This window comes from Glandiceps talaboti, chromosome 14 (genome assembly GCF_964340395.1).
Source record: "Glandiceps talaboti chromosome 14, keGlaTala1.1, whole genome shotgun sequence".
NCBI classification, from domain to species: domain Eukaryota; kingdom Metazoa; phylum Hemichordata; class Enteropneusta; family Spengelidae; genus Glandiceps; species Glandiceps talaboti.
In genome coordinates, this window is record NC_135562.1 from 4,599,418 (window position 1) to 4,620,298 (window position 20,881).

Consider the following 20,881-nt stretch of genomic DNA (forward strand, 5'->3'; position numbering starts at 1 on the left):
CTAGCGGGAAAGTATGAAATAGCTGTGTTTTGTCTTAGTTTGGTGGTGGTGCGGAATTGATTCTTTATCTCTGGGTATATAGTTTTATTCATTTATTTGAAAGGTAGATGGGGAACTTAACTGAGTTATAGTTTTATTTTAGCATAACTATTTCTTGAATACACCAGGCCTTCAAATGTGGTTCCGTTCTGATTATAAATGACCCTCCAACAGAGCAAAATAAAAACCTGTAGGCCCGGTTTTAATTTGCACTCTCCCTTCCCCCTCACGCAATTCACGAATAATGTTCTCGTCGCCAATGAGGGCACCATCAAAATGCTTATTCACGTCACTACATCTAAAACAAAAGCTGTATCTCTTGTACATCTCTATGAAATTATATAGATCTATTTACAAGTGAGGAAATAGGAATACATAGTTGGTGAGAAAACCAACTCGTCATTTCTTAATTGTTAACAAGTTTCAGTGCTGAACTACTTATTAGTGTTTACTTTATATGAGGGACGTTGGGACTTTATAAGTAAACTGAATGAAGCTAATCACTCACATTTAGTAACTCAATAGCTTCGACAACCAAACCCACCCCCACCCTACCTGCCCCTCAATTACCCTTACTCAATATACGACATTGCCCAGGAGGTGACATGAGTAGAAAATATAAATGAAGTACACAACTTTCGTGAGCACGTTCAATATACATTAACCTCCATTAAAGTGTCTGTCATGCAACAAATATACCAAATGTCTATATTCAAAATTAAATATGCTATTTTGATACTTAATATGATATACTTATATTGACTGAGTAAGAGACATAGAAGCATAGACATTTTCCCTCTCCTGAAAGAAGGTAAGTTTAATCAGCAATAATAAGAAATGGTATGAGATATAAGATGAATTTAAAGTGGCACAAGCTGAGTTTATACTCTTTTTAACTCAAGTGAAAATACTTAAAAAATAAAACTACATTCTAGTATAATATTAGTGTCGATTCATGTCTTGTATAGCATTGTGATTGTCTTCTAACATTGTTAGAAGAGTACTTGTATAGTATGGATTTCCTACACATTTCTTAATACGTATGATAATTACGTCATCGAAACGTTTATGGTCATATCTTAATAGCAGGTGTGAGTTCAGTCATTGGCAATTGCAAGTTTTGGTTAGGTGTGCTTCAGTGAGTGCAATACTGCGAGTACCCTTTATATATGCAAAAAGTACGTCAAGTATGTATAAATACAGCTTGTGTCACTTTGATTATGTTTTTGTAAATCAATTTCACCTTTTTTTTCTCTTTCAACAGTCGACCAAATGCTTCCTTCATCTTCATCATGGGACCACTCAAAGCTCTGAGGTTCCTCATATGCGTTCGACTAAAGCGTATTTGTCTAAAGTTAATGGTCCTAACATTGTTGTTAGCTCTAGTTGGACTATTCTTCTACTCAATGCCTGGATACACAGTTAAGAAGATTTTCGGGGCGTAAATATAATGGAACGTTTTAAAATGATAACCTAGCAAGGGGTAATATAATATGGATGTTTTGATAATTTTGCCTTTCGACACATCATTCTATTTACGTATAATTTCAGGAATGTTATAGACAGTTTGTTGTGACTTGTGATTGTTCATGTGATATTGCAATGACGTTATCATTATAGTACATTGAACATTCCACATGCAAGATATCGAAATGTAAGCGTATTCTGTTTAACGTTATTAACCAAACCCCTCCAATACCCCCCCCCCCCCAATGAATCCCATGGGGAATAAGTCCAACAGGCAATTATTATGATGTGTTATTTACAGCATTGAATTCATTTACAAATATCTATACCACATAACCGTATGTTGCCGTAAAATTAATATTCATATCAATTCGGATGTTATAATATAGCCCTAACAGATTCCAATTTGAATGTTGTAATTTTGAAATTATTTTCAATTTTGAAACAATTTGATACAGTACTGTGAGAAATTGATGTCCTAACAATATGCACAGCCCAGTTAAAGTTACCGTTCAGTGGCTCTTGCTGGATAGGGGGAAGCTCGTATACGATAAATAGATTGCCCTTCGCCTAACTTCAAAAGACCATTAGAGAGGTTAAGCACCGAATTGTCTAGTAACCACAGGAGACCCTTAGAGAGGTTGAGCACCCCAATTTTCTAGTAGGGTTTGTACCCATTTCTATATATGAATGATGTTGATGAAAAGTTATATGTTCTTGACCTAATATCGAATATAAGGAAGGAAATCAACGTGTGTTGGGTTATGTCAGGCTAGTATGGTACATCAAAGATTAAATTCGAAATGTATTGCTGCACCTGATAGCCTCTAATATAGTGGCACATATTATCTACATTTTCATGTAAACATATGCATTAAATATATTTCTATAATAAAACTATGTTATGTTTCTATTAAAAATGAAGTTTGTTTGTCCGAATCTTGTTTGTTTATTGGCTTATTTGTCTGTATAATTTGTTGATTCGTATGCCCCCTTGCGGTCGGAGATGCGCCAATAGATGATTTTATTCATTTCATAATCAAATGTGATCCACAACCGAATGTTGAAAGAACATAACATATTTTAGCTAATCCCATGAAATGGGCGATTAGAAACCTAACGAGGTGAGTTGAGAATTATGTACCGATATTGATTTAATCAATATCATTAATAATGCAGTACCGATTTCACACAAATTCCCTAGTGAGGAAGTATTTGGGAGATAACCAATGCCTTTAAAATGTTCAACATGGTGGCAACAGTGGGATTAAGTCCTTTAAACCATTTATTCAGGGACTAGTGTCCTTTTACATGTCTGACAGAATTGAAACTGAGATTTTGAAGTATTTCAATGGAGGGGAGCATGTTGAGAGAAATAAAATTGAGGGAGGGTCACTATTTATCACATTGGAATCGAGGGAGGGGAATATTTTATGAAATTAGCTTTGGGCCTGAAGATGGATTCTGGTAGAAAGAAACCTGACCAAGGCCTATGTATTTCACTGGACAAATCCTTGATATACCCTCGCTGACGAATATACGTATCGCTAGAATGCTCGTGAACATACAACGTCGAGTTGGTACATGCAATTGAGCATGCGACGAATACGTTGAATATGTACAAATCGATGCCTCTGATAGGGCAACATTTCAATAAAGTTAAGAATACATTTGTACATTCATAAAGAGCGTGGACGGGGCTTATGTCGACCAATTACTCACCACACAATCAACAATAAATAATCTCTCAAATAAGATCTGGTTAATACATTTTATTAGAAAGTGGTATATCAAAATCGATGAAATAATTACAAACTTATCAAAAGAATCATACAGTACAGTTACAAATTTATCAAATTGCATGAAATGGTTCCGTTTCTCAACATATTGTCATGGTCACGATCATGCTTCTGAATACATTTTAAAGATCGTCTTACTGAAGTGACAATGTTATAGTGACCATGAAAGTGTGGATAAGTGATTATGATGATGGACGATGACTTTAAAAGTTATAATACGGAGCAGAATATCTTGTTTCTTACATTACATTACATTGCAAGGTTAGTGGTTAGTATGTTTTTTCTATTGCATTGAAGGGGTGTGATTTGCTGAGTAAAGGAATTGAAATGTAATAAAATCACAAATGCCTGACTTTTTATAGTGTGTATGTGAAGATAACCACATACAATTTTCATATTGTGCAATATAACATTGTCATATTACCACAGTACATCAATAGTCATCAATTAGTTTATACTTGGGCCTATTATAGTACTATGTGAACAAAGCCACACAGACGTACCATGATGACATTCAACAAATATAACAATGTTATATCGATATACATCAGTCAAATGACTTCCATTTCTCCTTACTCCATGGTTACTACTGTCATCTAAAACATATAACGCTCCGCAGAGAGCTCCGACCAAAGGTATGTGATTATCTTTGTGATAATGGCGACAGATTAAAATCTTTATACAAGGTCGTCCTAGACCAGCTCGTCTGATCAAAGGTTCGATGTTTACTTGTTTCAACATTCTATGTAACGACTAAAACTCTTTGGAATATGATTGACAGCAGAATGTTGGATATCAACATTCACAGTTCATTAATATTATTACTGATTATATACCAAATTCTACTTTACATAAAGTTTCAGTTTGTTATTTGAAAATGACCTTTTATGTACTAAATTCAAAGAACATGTTAAATTTTAAAAGTATTTAAGTAATTTAAGTAACAAACCAACCCCTGGGTTGATAATATATACGAACGAGTGTCGTATGGATTCAACTGATCAAAACTAAAAGGGGGTATACATTCTCCTGTTTTTTGTTATGAAAGCTTACCAGTGTATTGAAATTTACAATAAAACTATCGATTACAGTCTGGAGTGGAAATAAAGAAGAAGCATAAATCTGTTTATGAAACATAGTTTTCATATAGCCTCCACTCACTGGCTACGATCGTATCACATGATGTTGATTATTGACCTATTGGCCTCAATTTGCATATAGAGGGTAATAGTTGGGCTTTATTTTCCCCAGGGCAATATTCATGTAGCACGGAAGTCTTATCGGGGATAAATGTGCCTATGAATGTGATGTGTTACAAAACACTTATTGGCTGGCCTTATTCGGGCACTAGTAGATGTCATATTACCCCTCATGCTGTTATGTAACTATTATTTCTCTCAGATTTCAGCCTCAGGAATAGTTGGTACACAACATGCCTCGGAGTAATTGACATATACTAGTTCCATCATTGCCCAAGAATATTAACATCACTTGAATTCTTGATCCTGTGATACCTTTTAATCTATACGTTGTGATCTGTAGTATCAGTGACTGCAGATCAAGGAATAAAAGCAGATTTTATTTATTTCGTAAAGTGATAAGTTAACGTTTTTCGTGACAGTTCAGAAGTATACGATAAGCCACACTGTGTCTACACATCGGATACGAACATGGACACATTCTAATATCAGTTAGCTTTTCTCATTCACTGCCAATTAGATAGTAGTCAACTGTGCCCCACAAGGTATTTAACACAGCTATTACTATGTCTTGACCAGTCTCTAGTAGTTTTTTTTAACATTTAATATACTGGTATAATATAATACGCATATAAAAATGACTAATCTATTGCTTAGTCCATGAACACTCATTTATAAACAAACACTGATTAATAATTGTTAGAATACTTGCAAGGTCACGGTACACAAAATATATTTTGTGTTAAAAGTCTAGATCTGTCAGTGATGGATAATTCGTTCAAAATAATTATTTCATTACTGTTATCTGTTTAAGTATATTCCTGATATAATATCCAAGCACAAATCTTGAATACAAAACTAGGTAAATATGAGAATCTACTTAAGAAATACTTACATATAATCTCCCGGTATTCCGAATGAATGCTACGTCATCGAGGATATGGCCAATATGGCCGGCTCGGGGATACAGACATCGGGGAATCGTGAGTCCGAGATGACGTTGCATGCAAGAGAAATATCGGGGAACTATTTATTTATTATATATTTAGAACCACTATTAATTTATATTATGAAGACAATTTCAAACTAAAATGTTCTCAAAATTTACGGTCAACATGGCTTCGCATTAATTTTATGAAGTGATGAGGCTACAGTGCTCAGATGTTCACTCACTCTTTAGAATGTAATCGGCGTTGCGACAACTGTCGTCGCTACTACTACTTATTTATATATTGAGATCAGTAAAATCACACTACAGACTTTCAGGTAGGGAACATTTCGTCGACGACGGGACGTTTGTTAAGAGCAGTGATAATTTCTTTGACAAACTATGCACATTTGCATCGGTAAAACCACGCTGTGTCTACACATCGGATACGAATATGAACACGGTCTGATATCAGTCAGCTTTTCTCATCCCGTGCCAATTGGATACGGGTCAACTGTGCCCCACAACGTATTTAGCACAGCTATTATCATATCTTCACCAATCTCTAGTAGATGTGTAGCATCCTTATACTAGTATAATATAGTACGAATAAAAATGACTAATCTATTGCTTTGTCCATGAACACTCGTTTATAAACAAACACTGATTAATAATTGGTAGAATGTTTGGAAGGTCAAGGCTAACAAAATCTATTCTGTTTTAAAAAGTCTAGATCTACAAATGATAGATAATTCGGTCAAAAATAGTGGTTTCATCACTGTTATCTGCTTAAGTATATTCCTGATATAATATGCAAAACCAAATCTTGAATACAAAACTAGGTAAATATGAGAAACATAAAAACGACTTAAGAAATATATAGATATTACCCTTTTGAAATGACAGGGAATTGTGTAATAGGCCCTGTAGTGTATCATACTCAACAACATTCTAACGTATTTGTAAGAGTCAATATTCTCGTGGAATGTGTGGATAATTCATTTCAGGCCATATATAAACGCGCGCTGATGTCATTAAACTCCCAAATAGATTATACCAGCCAGTCGTATTTACTTAGTTACAGCCAGTTTGTCACCCAGGTGTAATAATAGAAAGTATTTTGTGTGGATACATAATCCAGATAACGTCTTCCATTAAGGCTTGTATTCAAAGTCCAAGACATGACTTTAAACTCCTTATTCGTCTTCTTTATCAGCTACATCAAGAGTTTTCTTCAATATTACATAGTGCTTATCGTAATACCTTTCAAGCAATAGTGTCATCAGCTGCAGAGAGAAGAGGTGATTACATTCATCGAATATTTAATCTGATTAAAGTCTGATGTGGTGAAAGCAGCCAGATGTCTTTATTTACCTCGGCCTTTTTTGTCTAGGGTGATCGCCGTCTTCCCACATCTGACCCTGTGTAATAAACAATCTCGTTTGAATATCGAGGATCTTGAAATGTTTCTTCAACCAATCAGTAAGCTTCTTTCAAAATCATTAGGGGAGATGGCCACGCCACCGACGGTTCGTTTTGGCAACGCAATCCTCCGTGTGTATGTTTATTTGTTTGTCTTCTCAATTTCCCCAGTATAAGCAGCTGCCAACAAAACTCTCATCATGATTGGCTAGTCAAAAGCGCGAGATTCAAACAAGGTTTTCTATTATACAGGATCTAATGTGGGAGGGTGGGTTGCGATCATCCAAAACAAAACAAATGAGAAAAAACATTGGAAATAGAGGTAAATAAAGACATCTAGCCACTTTCACCTCATCAGATTTTAACCCTTTGAACCCCAAGCCCCTGAGAGGGTATAATATATGGTTATCAACATACTCAGCATAAACTGTATCATACGGAGATCCCCTAAAATATCTTTATAATATAGACTTTTGATTTTTAGTCGAATTTCTATAAATTTGTATAAATCCGAGTTTACAAAATAGTACAACACACATACATACACACACACAGACAGACAGACAGACAGACAGACAGACAGACAGACAGACAGACAGACAGACAGACAGACAGACAGACAGACAGACAGACACACACACACACACACACACACATACATACATACATACATACATACATACATACATACATACATACATACATACAAAGTTGTAAATCTTAAAACAATCTCTACAAAGTAAGTTAAATTGTATGGTTACTATGCAATTAATGTAAACACTACCGTACCATTTAATATCACTAATACATACCTGGTTAAATTCCAAGGTGGGTTTCTGAAAGAAAACATTTGAAAAAAAAAATTAACTTTTTATTTGGCAATTCTTTAGTGGCAGTTTCCTTAGAGTTACTCTTCTATGACAGGGCAGGCTTAAGAAAATTAGCGTTGTGGTTCGAATTGCTAAGAACTATCACAGTCTAATTATGTGAATATAAAGTTTCACTGAGAATATTGGATATATTGGAAACTGAAAAAATAGTTTCATTCCACTTCAAAATATCAAATCATCCACATGCTCGTGGGTCCGTTGGTAGAACTAAATAAAATATATAAGGGAATCACAGTTTAGCTTACATTTTCATTTGTTTCTTCGTTTTCTTCTGAGTCACTCTTTTCGCTGCTGTCCTGATCACTCGCCTGAATGAAATATAAATGTGTAACATCTATTTTAGAAAACCCTGCACATTTACAATAAATAGGTCAACAGGGTGTTATAACGGAATAGTGTACAACGTAAATAGGTCAATGGAGTGTTAGAATGAAAATCAAATCATCAACATGCTCGTATGTCCCTCTGGTAGAACTAAATACAATATTAAGGGAAACATAATATAGCTTACATTTTCATTTGTTTCTTCGCTTCCTTCTGAGTCAGTGTTTTCGCTGCTGTCCGGACCAATCACCTGAAATGTAAATGTGTAACATCTACTTCAGAAAGCCCTGCACACTTACAATAAATAGGTCAATGGGGTGTGGTAACAATTTAATCTGGATATTGAAACTAAATACTTTGGAATATAAATTCGTGCTTGCCTGCATCTCAAGAACTACCTCATCAGTATCTTCAGCTTGTTCATTCATGATTATTATTTCCTTTCCACCTTCCTCCTAAGGAAAGATGCAAGACTGTTAATACATAGAAACGGACCCAAGAGATATATCGCTTTTCAATATTTCATAATAGGAGGATGTTTTATTTCACTCTGAAACATTAAATGAATTATCCGTTTAGTCACATCACAACCCTGCATTATTGCACAATAACGTTACAAATGACCAGCTCAATTAAACCTCGTACAACAAGATTGAGCGACAAAAAGTTGGAAACTTGATTTATGTGAAAAACTTCATGTGAGTAGACGAGTCTACTTTAAAGAATATCTAGGCATTTAGATTATTAGGTTAGATTAGTTCATTTCAGTGAATCAACAAGATCGACAGCACATACTTCCAAAGGGTCCATACAGTGATTCAAGATAGTGGCGGGATTAGCAAAGGTATTTAACTGTGTACATGGAATTGGAAAGAATAACAGAAATAGGGAAAATTTGGAGGCAAAGTAACTAATAACAAATAAACTCGATGTTTTCAGTATATGTTGTTTGCCCATTACACCTGCAGTACTGTTACCTTAACTTACTTCGTAACTATTTCCATTATCATCTTCACTATCCAAGTCATAGTCCTGACAACCCTCCCTATAACATTCTCTGATCAAAAGTACTCCTACAACCGGGAGACAGATGAGAACCACGATGAGATAAATAGTTCCAGATAGGGCATTACAGTTTGATCCCTTAGTTCCAATGTAATCCATCCATATTTTGGAGCGTTCGAATTTCCATTGTACATCTATGTTGTCCTAAGGTATAGGAAAAAAATCATTTTTTTATATTTTATTTCGCCAAAATCACATAATTACTGATGCACAGGAATCGTTTCTTGCAGAAGATGCTGCCAACTTTAACTCGCGTCTATTTTCTGGAATATTCATATTATGAAGAGAACCGTCATTAACATTCATTTTTACCTCCCTTAAGGGGAGGTTATATTATGCTTTTGTCTGTCTGTCTGTCTGTCTGTCTGTCTGTCTGTCTGTCTGTCTGTCTGTCTGTCTGTCTGTCTGTGGACACGATATCTCAAAAATTGCTTCATCGATTCTAATGAAACTCGCTACACGTCTTCCGTATGCTAATCACATAAACTGATTAGAGTTTGGTTAACATACAATGAACATTAATTGGTCATTTGCATAAATGATATTTTTTAGTAATTAGCCTATATCTTAAGAATGCAAACTTCAAATTCAACATAATTAGGTACATGTGTTAACCATGACAAAGCACATATGTTATATAGATTTTGTTGATGTAAGTTATATGTGTAATGAATAATTTGCATAATTAATGATTTGCAGTAATTCGGCTATATCTTAAGAATGCACACTTCAAATTCCTCAACACTTATTACATACATTAATCATAATAAACACACATGTCCTGTAAAGGCTTTTGGCACAGTATTTAGTTTTACTGAGCCATATCTATAGAATGCAAGCTTCAAATTTCATATAATTTGGTACACATATCAACCATAACGATGCACATATATCCTATAAAGCCCGTTGGCATAGTTTTGGAGTTTTAATGAGTAATTTGCATAATTAATTATTTTGTATAATTCAGCCATATCTTTAGAATGCAAGCTTTCTAATTTCATATAATTTAGTACATATATCAATCGTAAGAATGCGAACATGACATATGAAGTTTGTCGACATAGCTTTTACTGTTAATGAGTAATTTACATAATTAATGATTTTCAGAACTTAAGCTATATCGTAAGACTACTACACACTTCAAATTTTAGATATTTTGGCACACATATCAACCATGACGTGTCCTACAAAGCCTATGGTATAGTTTTGAATTTTAATGAGTAATTTGCATAATTAACGATTTGTAGTAATTACTCTATATCTTAAGAATGAAAACATCAAATTTCATTTATTTATTTATTTATTTTTATTTATCTATTTATTTATTTACTTCGAGAGCGTGCTCATAAAAAAACATATAAATCACATACAAAAGACAAAGTGAAATACGACAAAAACACACTTAACACATTTAAATCGGTACATACATCAACTATAACAAATTACACGTGTTTGAAGTAGGGTTTCATGTAGTTTTTCATTGTGATATGTAATTTACATAAATAATCATGTTTTGATAATTAGGCAATATCTTTTAAAATGCAAGCTTTAAATTCCAGAAAATTTAGGATATGCATTGATGGCAAAGAAGTGCATGTCATGATGTGTCTTTTAAAGCTTGATGATATAGCTTATAATCACAATGCCTAATTGCATAATTAATGATTTTTCGATAATTGTGCAATATGTCACATCTATGCAAGCTCCAAAGTTCATGATCATATAGTTTCACATCATTAAATTTCCAATTAAGGGGTACATTATGTATAATACCGATAGCTCAGAATATTGAATTCCAACAATGTGTGCTGGACCAAAAATCTATGGTTTGCATTCAGTTTAAATCAGATTTCGTATATTTGCATTGCTATAAATTTAGTGAAAATCAAAGAATTAACAGGCCAAGCTGTCATATATTAGCAAGTAAATGTATTTGCCGCTATATAGGATCTCGCATGTGTAAGAATGTTATTACAGCATCCTAACTTCCACTGTGCATGTATACACATGGTCAGTTTTTGGCATTTTGTTCTTAGCAGTTTTATTGAGTTAAATCAATGGCCCCCACCTGTAAAAAGGAAACATAATCCATAACCCCTTACCAAGTATATAAGGGAGCTATCAGATTTTACGACCGGGGATGGGCCGGTGACTTTTTGTTCGTGTTGTACTTAAAAATTCATCAATTCATCCACATACGCCCATCTGTTAATTTGTTGACAAGAAACATTCTTGTTCTTGCAAAAGACACTCTAGTTTCTCAAAGCCCAATATAGCACACTGCATAATTAATTTTACATGTTACATTTATAGAAATTTTAAGTGTATCTGGTAAATTGCTGTCCCAAATACATTGCTTCACATGTATATATAAAGCTCTTTAGACAGGAATCACATGAGAAGTATGATTATCTGTTCATGGACATACAAAATATTCATGGATTAGTAACCAAATGTTCTAGGATACCTCTCTGATTGAGTGAACTATTACCATAGATTATAATTCAGCTAATTATAAAGTACAATTTTAGAAAGAGTTAATATAATTGTAAACCCAGGGGGTTCACTAAGTTTCAAAGTAGGGAGAGAACTGGGAAAAGTATGTGGAGAAATGCACGCACGCTAAATGGTATCGCTAAAAGTACCATTTAGAGATACACATTCATTAAATTATTTGAAAGTGTGTCTCAGCCTAGATTGGCTATGTTTGTGTGCAACTCAACATTTTCAGGTCAATGGAGGCACAGATTTTAGAGTCAGTCCATCCAGTAAATTTTGAGATATTTTATTTATTATGTGTTACGTGTACAGCTACACATGCAAGGTTTCATACACAAGATGACACAATGCAACTCATGGTCTGCAATATTGAGAAGTAATTTCTAACAAAACTGTTGCTTAAAAGGTGCAATGTGATGACTCCGTGTCATATGCTTGGGATGTATCAAGAGACAAAGAGTTTATGTTATATTTGAATGTATATTTATAGCCATTGTTTATGGTTTATTGTATTCACATACATGTGTTTATGGAAATTTAAGTACGGCAGCGTGGCTCATGATTTCGTTTAGTTGTTGAAAATAAGGTGACCCCCCCCCTTATTCACTCTGTAAAAATGATCACCCACTTCTTTGAGTGCCAAACTGAGGTGAACCCCCCCCCTCTCGATTTGCCCCCCCCCCCCGGCCGTCAAAACTGATCGCTCCCTAAGCATGCACATTTGTGACCATCTCCGTGATGCCCCCCCCCCCATCGTCAATTTACTTACATTCAGTCCCTAAAGAAAGCGAATTTAGCCCCCTCGTTTATCTTTTCCTTGCTCTTCTCACATTACATTTGGATAACGATATACCTTAAACTTTGTGTATCTATCCGACAACATTGCAATACACAAGTTCAACAGCATAATCAGGGTAATTATTCCAAATAACACGTATAAAGTATATCCCATCGCTGTGTAATATTCGGCTGTAGATTCCGCCCAGTTGCTATGGTTACTAGACAAGTTCATCCACACACCATTGCTGATTTCCAACGACTCAAAACCTTCTCCTCCAAAGATGCTTGACACTAAAATTGTCAATGAAGATGATAACCTGTAAGGAATGAAAGAAAATAGCGTCAAATTGCATTGTAGCACAACTTTACAGTTTATGTAAATTTAAAGATGTTTTTCAACATGCCTACTCATCCTTGTTATATTTGCAATTTGCACCATTTCACCATTGATATGGACGAGGTCTTGTTGCGAGGTGTACGTGTTCATTTTTTGAAATGTTTATTCGCTTGCCCACCCACCCCCATTTTTATCTTACCATCATTTGGCTGTTGCTGGTGTAGTCTTGTTGCTAAGACCAATTGCATACTTCTTTGAATTTGCGCTCGCTTGCATACCCAATGATGTTATCTTATACAAGCATCTGGCTATTACTAAGGATATGGTCGTGGTTGCTAGGGCCAATGTGTCAATACATATTGAACAACATCTGCAGAGTGACACTTTTAAAAATATCCCCATCAACAAAGTAGTTTTTATTATTCAAGTTTTTGATCAAATTTCACATTTTTACACGTAATTTATAATTTACTGAAAAAGATCATAATGTGCTAACACAATTTTATACATGTACATACTTCGCATATTACTGATGGGATTATCATATCATGTAGAATTCTTATCTAACCAAACCTAAGTACATCACCGGCGAATTTCAGATCAATTCGACCAGCAGCTTTTACAGTTTAATTTTTTAAACCAAGAATTGCACAATGTCACTTACATGTGGTATGATCATATTCATGTGAACAATTTCCCATCTACACTACACGGTCTAAGTAATGTCTCCCAAAGATACAAAGGGCAATTATTAACATAAACACATAAACAAAACGAACGAACAAACGAACGAACGAACGAACGAACGAACGAACGAACGAACGAACGAACGAACGAACGGACGGACGGACGGACGGACAGGCAGACAGACAGACAGACAGACAGACAGACAGACAGACAGACAGACAGACAGATAAACAAACAAACAAACACGCCCGACCGACCGACCGCACGCACGCACGCACGCACTCACTCACTCACTCACTCACACACACACACACACACACACACCTACATACATACATACATACATACATACATACATACATACATACATACATACATACATACATACATACATACATACCAATCTGATTAAAATCCGATGTAGATGTCGGCTAATCGTTCATTGCTATTTTACCTTCCTTATTTTGCCTGAATTGACCTTCTTGGTACATGTTTACATTTTTTAGCCTGATCGACTCCTCTACATCTGAGATGGTGCCCATTCAAACAAATGTCTGCTCAGTGAGAGACACACAGCCAATCAGGTTGCGTCTTACTTGTCATGGGCATACATGTACGCATTGAATATGAACAAACATCAACAAACATTGAATATCAACAGGAAGTCCAGTAATTGAACGCGTAGGCATTCTCTGTAGTAGGCATCTCCCCGAACGTAATCAGGTTGGTCTTACTGAAGACAGTTTGTGTGTGTACGCAACGCAATGCAATGCACAAGGTTCGTACACTTAAAGCAAAACAAAATTCCAGGACTTTCCAGGGGTTTTTGTCAGTTTTCCAGGGGTATTCGTATTTCCAGGGCTGTTGACCACTAAAGTATATTTTTGAATGACATCTAATTGTCTGAACAACAACAACAACAACAACAACAACAACAACAACAACAACAACAAAAACAGCAGCTACAAACAACAGTTGCTCACAAGTTAGTAAAATGAAAAACAAAAACAGTCAAATTTTAATTTTCTTTTAATAAACTGTTAATGTAATGATAAATTGAAATGGGCGAATTGAGTGGTACAGATTGTTTTTTGTCTGAAAATACCAGTGTCTTTCATGTACACTGCTATCTACTGAAATTTAGTTCATTTAATGTGTGAAATTACCTTTACACTGTACTGAAAATATTCTTTGTGACATGACAGTGTTTTGGTTTGTGGTTATCACAATGATATGTAACTTTTTCATGTAAATTCTTACTAATATTAAATGACAGACAAATATGACAGACAACATTTTACATTTGCAGCTCTTGGAAGTTAAAAAAAAGATTTGGAAAAGGTTCATCTCAGCCTGCCATCAAAATGTAAAAGATGCACCTGCACTAAAACATACTTGACAAGTATCAAAAACTTCTGTGCAAGGTATTTTTTCATCCTATAGATATGACTATAATTTTCAACATAAACGTTTAATAACACATTCTAAATATTTCCTAAAATTAGCATATTGGCAACGTCTGCTACATGTGAAACAGAAGACAATATCTCACAAGCTGAGTTAACAGAGAAAAAGTGAAATAAGTTTTTTTGCACATACTTTTCAACTTTGCATGAATATACTATTACTTGTAAATATAAAGATAAATAAATAAACTTTGACATAACTCTCAATATAAAGTTACCCTTAAGATATATGGCAGGAATGAGGTAGTGAACCTGTATAGTAAAGGGTTAGTGTTAAGTAAAAATGTTGAGAAACTTGTGTGTCAAGAAAGAGATATTAAAGGGAGCAATCCTTCATCTAGAACAACAGAGAACACTTGCCTCTATGAGGGAAAGAAAAAGAATGAAAGAAAGGGAACAACATGCTGAAAAAAAAATTGATGAATATGACTGGGATGCGCTTGTGAGAAACGGTGACATTTCCAAATTGAAAGTGAAAGAACTTGATAAGTACCTTTCCAACTATGAAATTCCAGCTGTGGCAGGAATGCACAAAATAGACAAAGTTGAGGCTGTAAGATGCCACTATTATCAAGCTAATGAAAATGAGAGTGATTTGTCATCTGATGACAGTGACAGTGAGAATGATGATACAGCTAGTTCCAACTCTGATGAAGTTAAAGGAGAAATTGGGTATGATGATGATGATGATGATGACAATGCCATGTTTATATACACAAGATCTGGAAGGAGAGCTACCACTTGGAAATCAAAAATTTAAATAAACACATTCTGAGACTTTGTTTAAAATCTTGCATTCACCTATGTAAACTAACGTCAAAACCAGTCCAATAATCAAGGTAAATGTATTACCAGGTTCATTAAGATATACAATTACTATGATAATAGGGCCATCTTAATTATCATTACCACTAATATATATCACTTGATTCCTATTCTGTTAGATGAAATGTGGCTGGCATTTTTGAGTCATCATACATCTATTTTCTTTTGACATTATATTGAACTAATTTACATCAAACAAAAACGGGATACATGGCAATGCATTTTATTAAGAGTTTTTTCAGTGTTATTTAGACCAATTTGATTTCTTTTAGCACACATTTAGGAAACTGAACTGGAACAATACAATATAAAACTCTCTTTAGATAACATGTGCATCACAATATTTGCAAATACAACTAAAATGACAACTGTAACACTAGTACTAGTATAATGTACTAATACAATATTGAACAGAAAACAAAGACTCAGTTGGTCTGCTGATCATTTTACAAGAGTTATTCAAAGTGTAATTCATTTACAAGTATATGCTGTTTTTTGGAAAGGCAATGCACTGGTTAACATAACATTTTGTTTTAACTGGTGTTTGTGTATATATACACACAATATACAAATTGATTATATATATAATGGACAAAGTTGGTATTAAGTGTATTATGTACAATTTTGTACTTGGTATGGAATGTTAACGCAGAGGAAGAGTATTCCAAAAAAATTTCGGGTGGGGGGTACTTGAAAATTTATTCGGGTGGGGGGAGTACTTGAAATATTTGGGGCTTTGGCAGGGGGGTTACTTGAATAATTTTAGAATATGGCGGGGGGGGGGGGTACTTGAAAAAAATTAGGGTTTACAAAAAATCTCCCGGCCCCCCCCCCCCCAACAAGTTTTTGTGAAAGCAGCCTAAGTAGTCGTTTCGTCAAGCTGGTGCACTGATCGTATAAGATTTGAGTCACAGCATTCGTTAGTCTAATTCAGACATATCCAGGAAAAAAAAAACAAATTAAAAACTAAAGTTTGTTCTCATTATTGTATGTTTTCGTGATGTAGCTAGATTTAAAGGTCACCAAAAATATTTTTTTTCTTAAAAATTTTGAATAAAAACGTCCTTTACGTAACGAAATTTCGAGTTATGAATAACTGATTACGCCCTTGCGTCTTGATGTTTATATACGGCCACGTGTTGCGGAACATCGCGATTTCTCAACTCACATTGACCATTTAGGAATGTTACTGTACTGACAAACATAAATAAGTAGTTTATTCCCATTTATCGACGACATGAAAGTCAGGAAATTGAACTGCACTTCCCAAGGCCCTAGTATTGTCATGCGTGAGCTTGTAGTATGTCGACTCGTGCGCCAAACTTGTAACAATTTCTAGTCGTTGTTGGTGATGCTTTGATACTCACTACAATGTTACGGTTAGCTTGCTAACAGACCTACTGTTACCCCCGGGACTGTTACAATATTATGTCGCTGAAATGACGACTGGACTCGGAGTAGCAATAGCCAAGATCCAAACAAACATTGCGGCGCCCATTCAACTATGCATAGGCACGGTCTGTGGGCAAAGCTTGTGGAGCGATCGGTTGACTGTCTGGGTTTAATCAGCGTGATTCACCGTGGTGGCGAAAGACTTTGCAAATATTTTCGCCATTTCACATTTACGACATTCAGTGTAGTAAATCATATGAATGGGTGGCTCAAGCACAGACATGTCGTTCGTCAATATTAATCGATCACGATCATTTTCCAGGGTTAGGGAGCATTTTCCAGGGTTTTCTAGGGAGGGTTGAAATTCCAGGGTTTTCCAGGACCGTGCGAACCCTGAATGCAATGCAAAGCGACCGAAATTTTCACGATAAGGACTTTTTTTTAATAGAAATTTTATCTTAAATTTCCTCTTTTCTGGATTCATATAACACAACTGTGCACTGTGGCAAATATTTCTATGAATCGTACAATACATGTACTTCAAGCATACTACAGAAAACGCGTAGGCGTTCGCTGAGCTAAACATGAACACTAGGGGAAGGGGGGACGACGCATTCCAATGTAGCTAACATGTACATAAGACGAAATGCATAGAGGTACATCTAAACAAGAATTCCTTAATTACCGTAAATATATAGCAATACAATCACTGAATGTTTTTACAGTTGAAATACTTCGTACGTTGTCGGTTGCGTGTGTGCACAAATGACGCCATGTAGTAGTAGTAAAGGTAGGTCCACGTCCACGGAGCCGTTGTACTTCGGCTCAGGAAGTTCAATTACTGGACTTCCTGTTGATATTCAATGTTTGTTGATGTTTGTTGATATTCAATGCGTACATGTATGCCCATGACAAGTAAGACGCAACCTGATTGGCTGCCCCCCCCCCCTCCCCTGTGTCTCTCACTGAGCAGAAATTCGCCTTGAATGGGCGCCATCTCAGATGTAGAGGAGGCGATCAGGCTAAAAAATGTAAACATGTACCAAGAAGGTCAATTCAGGCAAAATAACGAAGGGAAAATAGCAATGAACGATTAGCCGACATCTACATCAGATTTTAATCAGATTGACATACATACATACATACATACATACATACATACATACATACATATATACGCTTCCCAGTGCCTATAGCACTATTGAAGCACAGTTCAAATGTATAAAAATTAAAATGATCGTATTAAAATTAATGTTAAATTTTAGATATCGTTCTTTAAACGTAGATGATGAGTAAAGGGTAGACTTTATAGTATTTCACAACATCATAATCAATTTTAGGCAAATACATCATAATATTGGTCGAGTTTTCTCGCTTAGAGGACTCTGTAGCATTTTAGCCATTACTCTTCATTATACATTGTCGATCCACTTTATCATTATTTTCGAAAAAAATGTTTTATTAAATGGAAGTGTCCCTTTGTAAATCATCAACAGGGGAGCAATTCGTCACATACCGGTAAGTGTAAGTCTATCAGGTGGATCACAACGATTCTTTTCCTTTAAAAATTGATCTTATAGGTTACCTATTTTGACTTATTTGCTATATCATAGGTGGTAATATAAATATTTAAAGAAAGCTTTTACTGAAAGAGTGTTGACTTACGTAGCAAAATCAGAACTTCCTGGACCAACATCTACATAGAAATAGTACATGGCAAGAGAATAGGCAAAGATCACATATGCAAAGATGATGAGAAATCGAATGATATCGAATTTCATATCAGTGAATATTAGTAATGTAGGTCCAATGAAGTTAGACAGATAGAATGGTGCCATAAAACGCAGCAAAGCACACACAAACGTGACTGAAGTAAGTTTACTGAAAATAATGTAAATGTAGGGATTGCCTAAGCTTTGTCCGACAATATATGGATTGGCTATAATTACGCTGATAAGAAATGAGAACAGAATGATCCAATCCAGTATGTTCCAATAACTCCTAAAATAACAAGATATTCCCTGTGTGACTATCTGTCCAAATTCTATCAAACACAGTGTAGCAAACCATATTATCGACAATATCAATATTGGAATATAATTGATATTAGATTCGAGGGTAATAGTAGAACCATCCACCTTAAATGTCACCAAAACCTCATATAAGTAAATAAAGGCTAAGAAGAAAGCATAATGGAAATAGTGGCTGAGGAAACAAGATCTAGGGCTGTTGAAAAGTTGATACAGCTTTGATTTAGGTTTACAGCAAAGGATCATGTTAATAGGAAGAAGTTGATGCACGATGCCAAATGCAAAGAATGCGAAGAGAGCATAAAGCCCAGTCCATCGAAATCCGGGATTTTCCGTCCATTTTAGCTGTCCATGTGACCACTGTTCCCACAGGGCTGCTTGTACCATATTGTGTGACATGAACTGAAAAAAGGAAATAACTAGATCGAACCTAGTCTCATAAGATTGTATTGTTCTTATACACGTTTCTTAGAAGTTGGTTTATACTATATATGGCTTAATTACTTTATGATACATCCTTAGTGTCCAATACGTATGTCATTAGTGGTCTCGCAATCAAATAACCACGTACAAACAAAACTAAAACCACAAAGACCAAGATGAATGACAAGTGATGGTCTCACAGCAAAATTTCAACTCAAGGGGTTTCCAAAAAATATGACTAGCCTTAAAGCCGTCCTGTTAATAGTGGATCACCAGGTCAATATTATTCAGTTTCACTGTATCAAGTATTTTAATCAGATTGCCATCAAACCAAATTACTAAAAATACTGACCTGACTTAGTACCATGAATGAATTCTGTATTTTTTCGTAGTGACAAAATAATAAAATGGTATGTGCAACAATGTACTTGAGTATCTTTCTTGGTCTTAGTATTCTGAATACAAATTTCAATTGTGATCAGGAAAGGGATTTGCTATCACCTAAAATCTGATGTAGATGTCGGCTAATCAGCCATTGCTATTTAACCTTCCTTATTTTGCCTGAATTGACCTTCTTGGTACATGTTTACATTTTATAGCCTGATCGCCTCCTCTACATCTGATTGATATTCAATGCGTACATGTATGCCCATGACAAGTAAGACGCAACCTGATTGGCTGTATGTCTCACTGAGCAGAATTCGTTTGCGTGTGCGCCAGTTCAGATGTAGAGGAGGCGATCAGGCTAAAAAATATAAACATGTACCAAGAAGGTCAATTCAGGCAAAATAAGGAAGGTACAATAACAATGGCTGATTAGCCGACATCTACATCGGATTTTAATCAGATTGACCCCTACACTGCTCGCTTGTATTTTGATTCAAATTTTACCTCGTGTTATTACTACCTCGACATGTTCAAATAGCACCAGAAAGCATTCTTTTAGACCTTGAATTTCAAAAATCTCAAGGGACAGGAGGGGGAACCCCTCTCCCGTACCTGCCCACTTGGCTCCCTCAAACATCTATTCAAATGTTACTGCCTACACTCCAAGTTTTACTAGCTGCATTCATTCTTACCTCTTACTTTTAAAATAAGATACATTCATAATGTATGTCTCCTGTTATGAGGAAATTCAATTTCAAAAATAAAAAGTTCCATGACGAGATGTAACGCGACGCGACACATGCGGTTAAAGTCAACTTTAAAGTATATATATCTTTTTCAATTGCTATATCCCAACTTTGCTGTCTAGTTGTTCTCCAAATCCTCCAGTCCCCCTCCCCACTCAAATGGTTCACCCCTTATT

The 20,881-nt window shown here is 35.3% G+C and overlaps 2 protein-coding genes across 6 annotated transcripts in view; one reads left to right on the forward strand and one right to left on the reverse strand.

Annotated features, from left to right (window-relative positions):
* The window catches only part of LOC144445429 (otoferlin-like), a 33,993-nt gene extending 31,573 nt beyond the window's left edge, over positions 1–2,420 (forward strand). For 4 of the 5 annotated variants that reach the window (XM_078134969.1, XM_078134971.1, XM_078134972.1 and 1 more), the window contains one exon: positions 1,304–1,438. Coding sequence is in view for 1 of the 5 variants with exons in the window: in XM_078134970.1 (XP_077991096.1) it covers positions 1,304–1,484 (181 nt within the window). In the remaining 4 variants the exon portion in view is untranslated. Of the gene's footprint in view, positions 1–1,303 lie in introns of all 5 variants that reach the window. The other variant, XM_078134970.1, reaches the window with a different exon arrangement.
* Positions 2,421–5,267: 2,847 nt separating this feature from the next.
* LOC144445735 (short transient receptor potential channel 4-like) lies at positions 5,268–19,786 on the reverse strand. Its single transcript, XM_078135379.1, has 8 exons — positions 18,785–19,786; positions 12,486–12,729; positions 9,056–9,277; positions 8,449–8,523; positions 8,256–8,318; positions 7,990–8,052; positions 7,667–7,690; positions 5,268–6,718 (listed from the first exon to the last, which is right to left on the reverse strand). Exons 1-8 carry the CDS (start codon positions 19,546–19,548, stop codon positions 6,629–6,631), a joined length of 1,545 nt encoding a protein of 514 aa, XP_077991505.1. The 5' UTR covers positions 19,549–19,786; the 3' UTR covers positions 5,268–6,628.
* Between the last annotated feature and the right edge of the window lie 1,095 nt (positions 19,787–20,881).

Bases quoted from the DNA above. Each gene is read 5' to 3' on its own strand.
- LOC144445735 (XM_078135379.1), bottom strand. From the start codon at position 19,548: ATGTCACACAATATGGTACAAGCAGCCCTGTGGGAACAGTGGTCACAT. The intron at 12,730-18,784 runs GTAAGTCAACAC...CATTCCTTACAG, and splicing joins GGAAGTTCTGATTTTGCTAC to GTTATCATCTTCATTGACAA. The intron at 9,278-12,485 runs GTATATCGTTAT...CCTATACCTTAG, and splicing joins ATAGATACACAAAGTTTAAG to GACAACATAGATGTACAATG.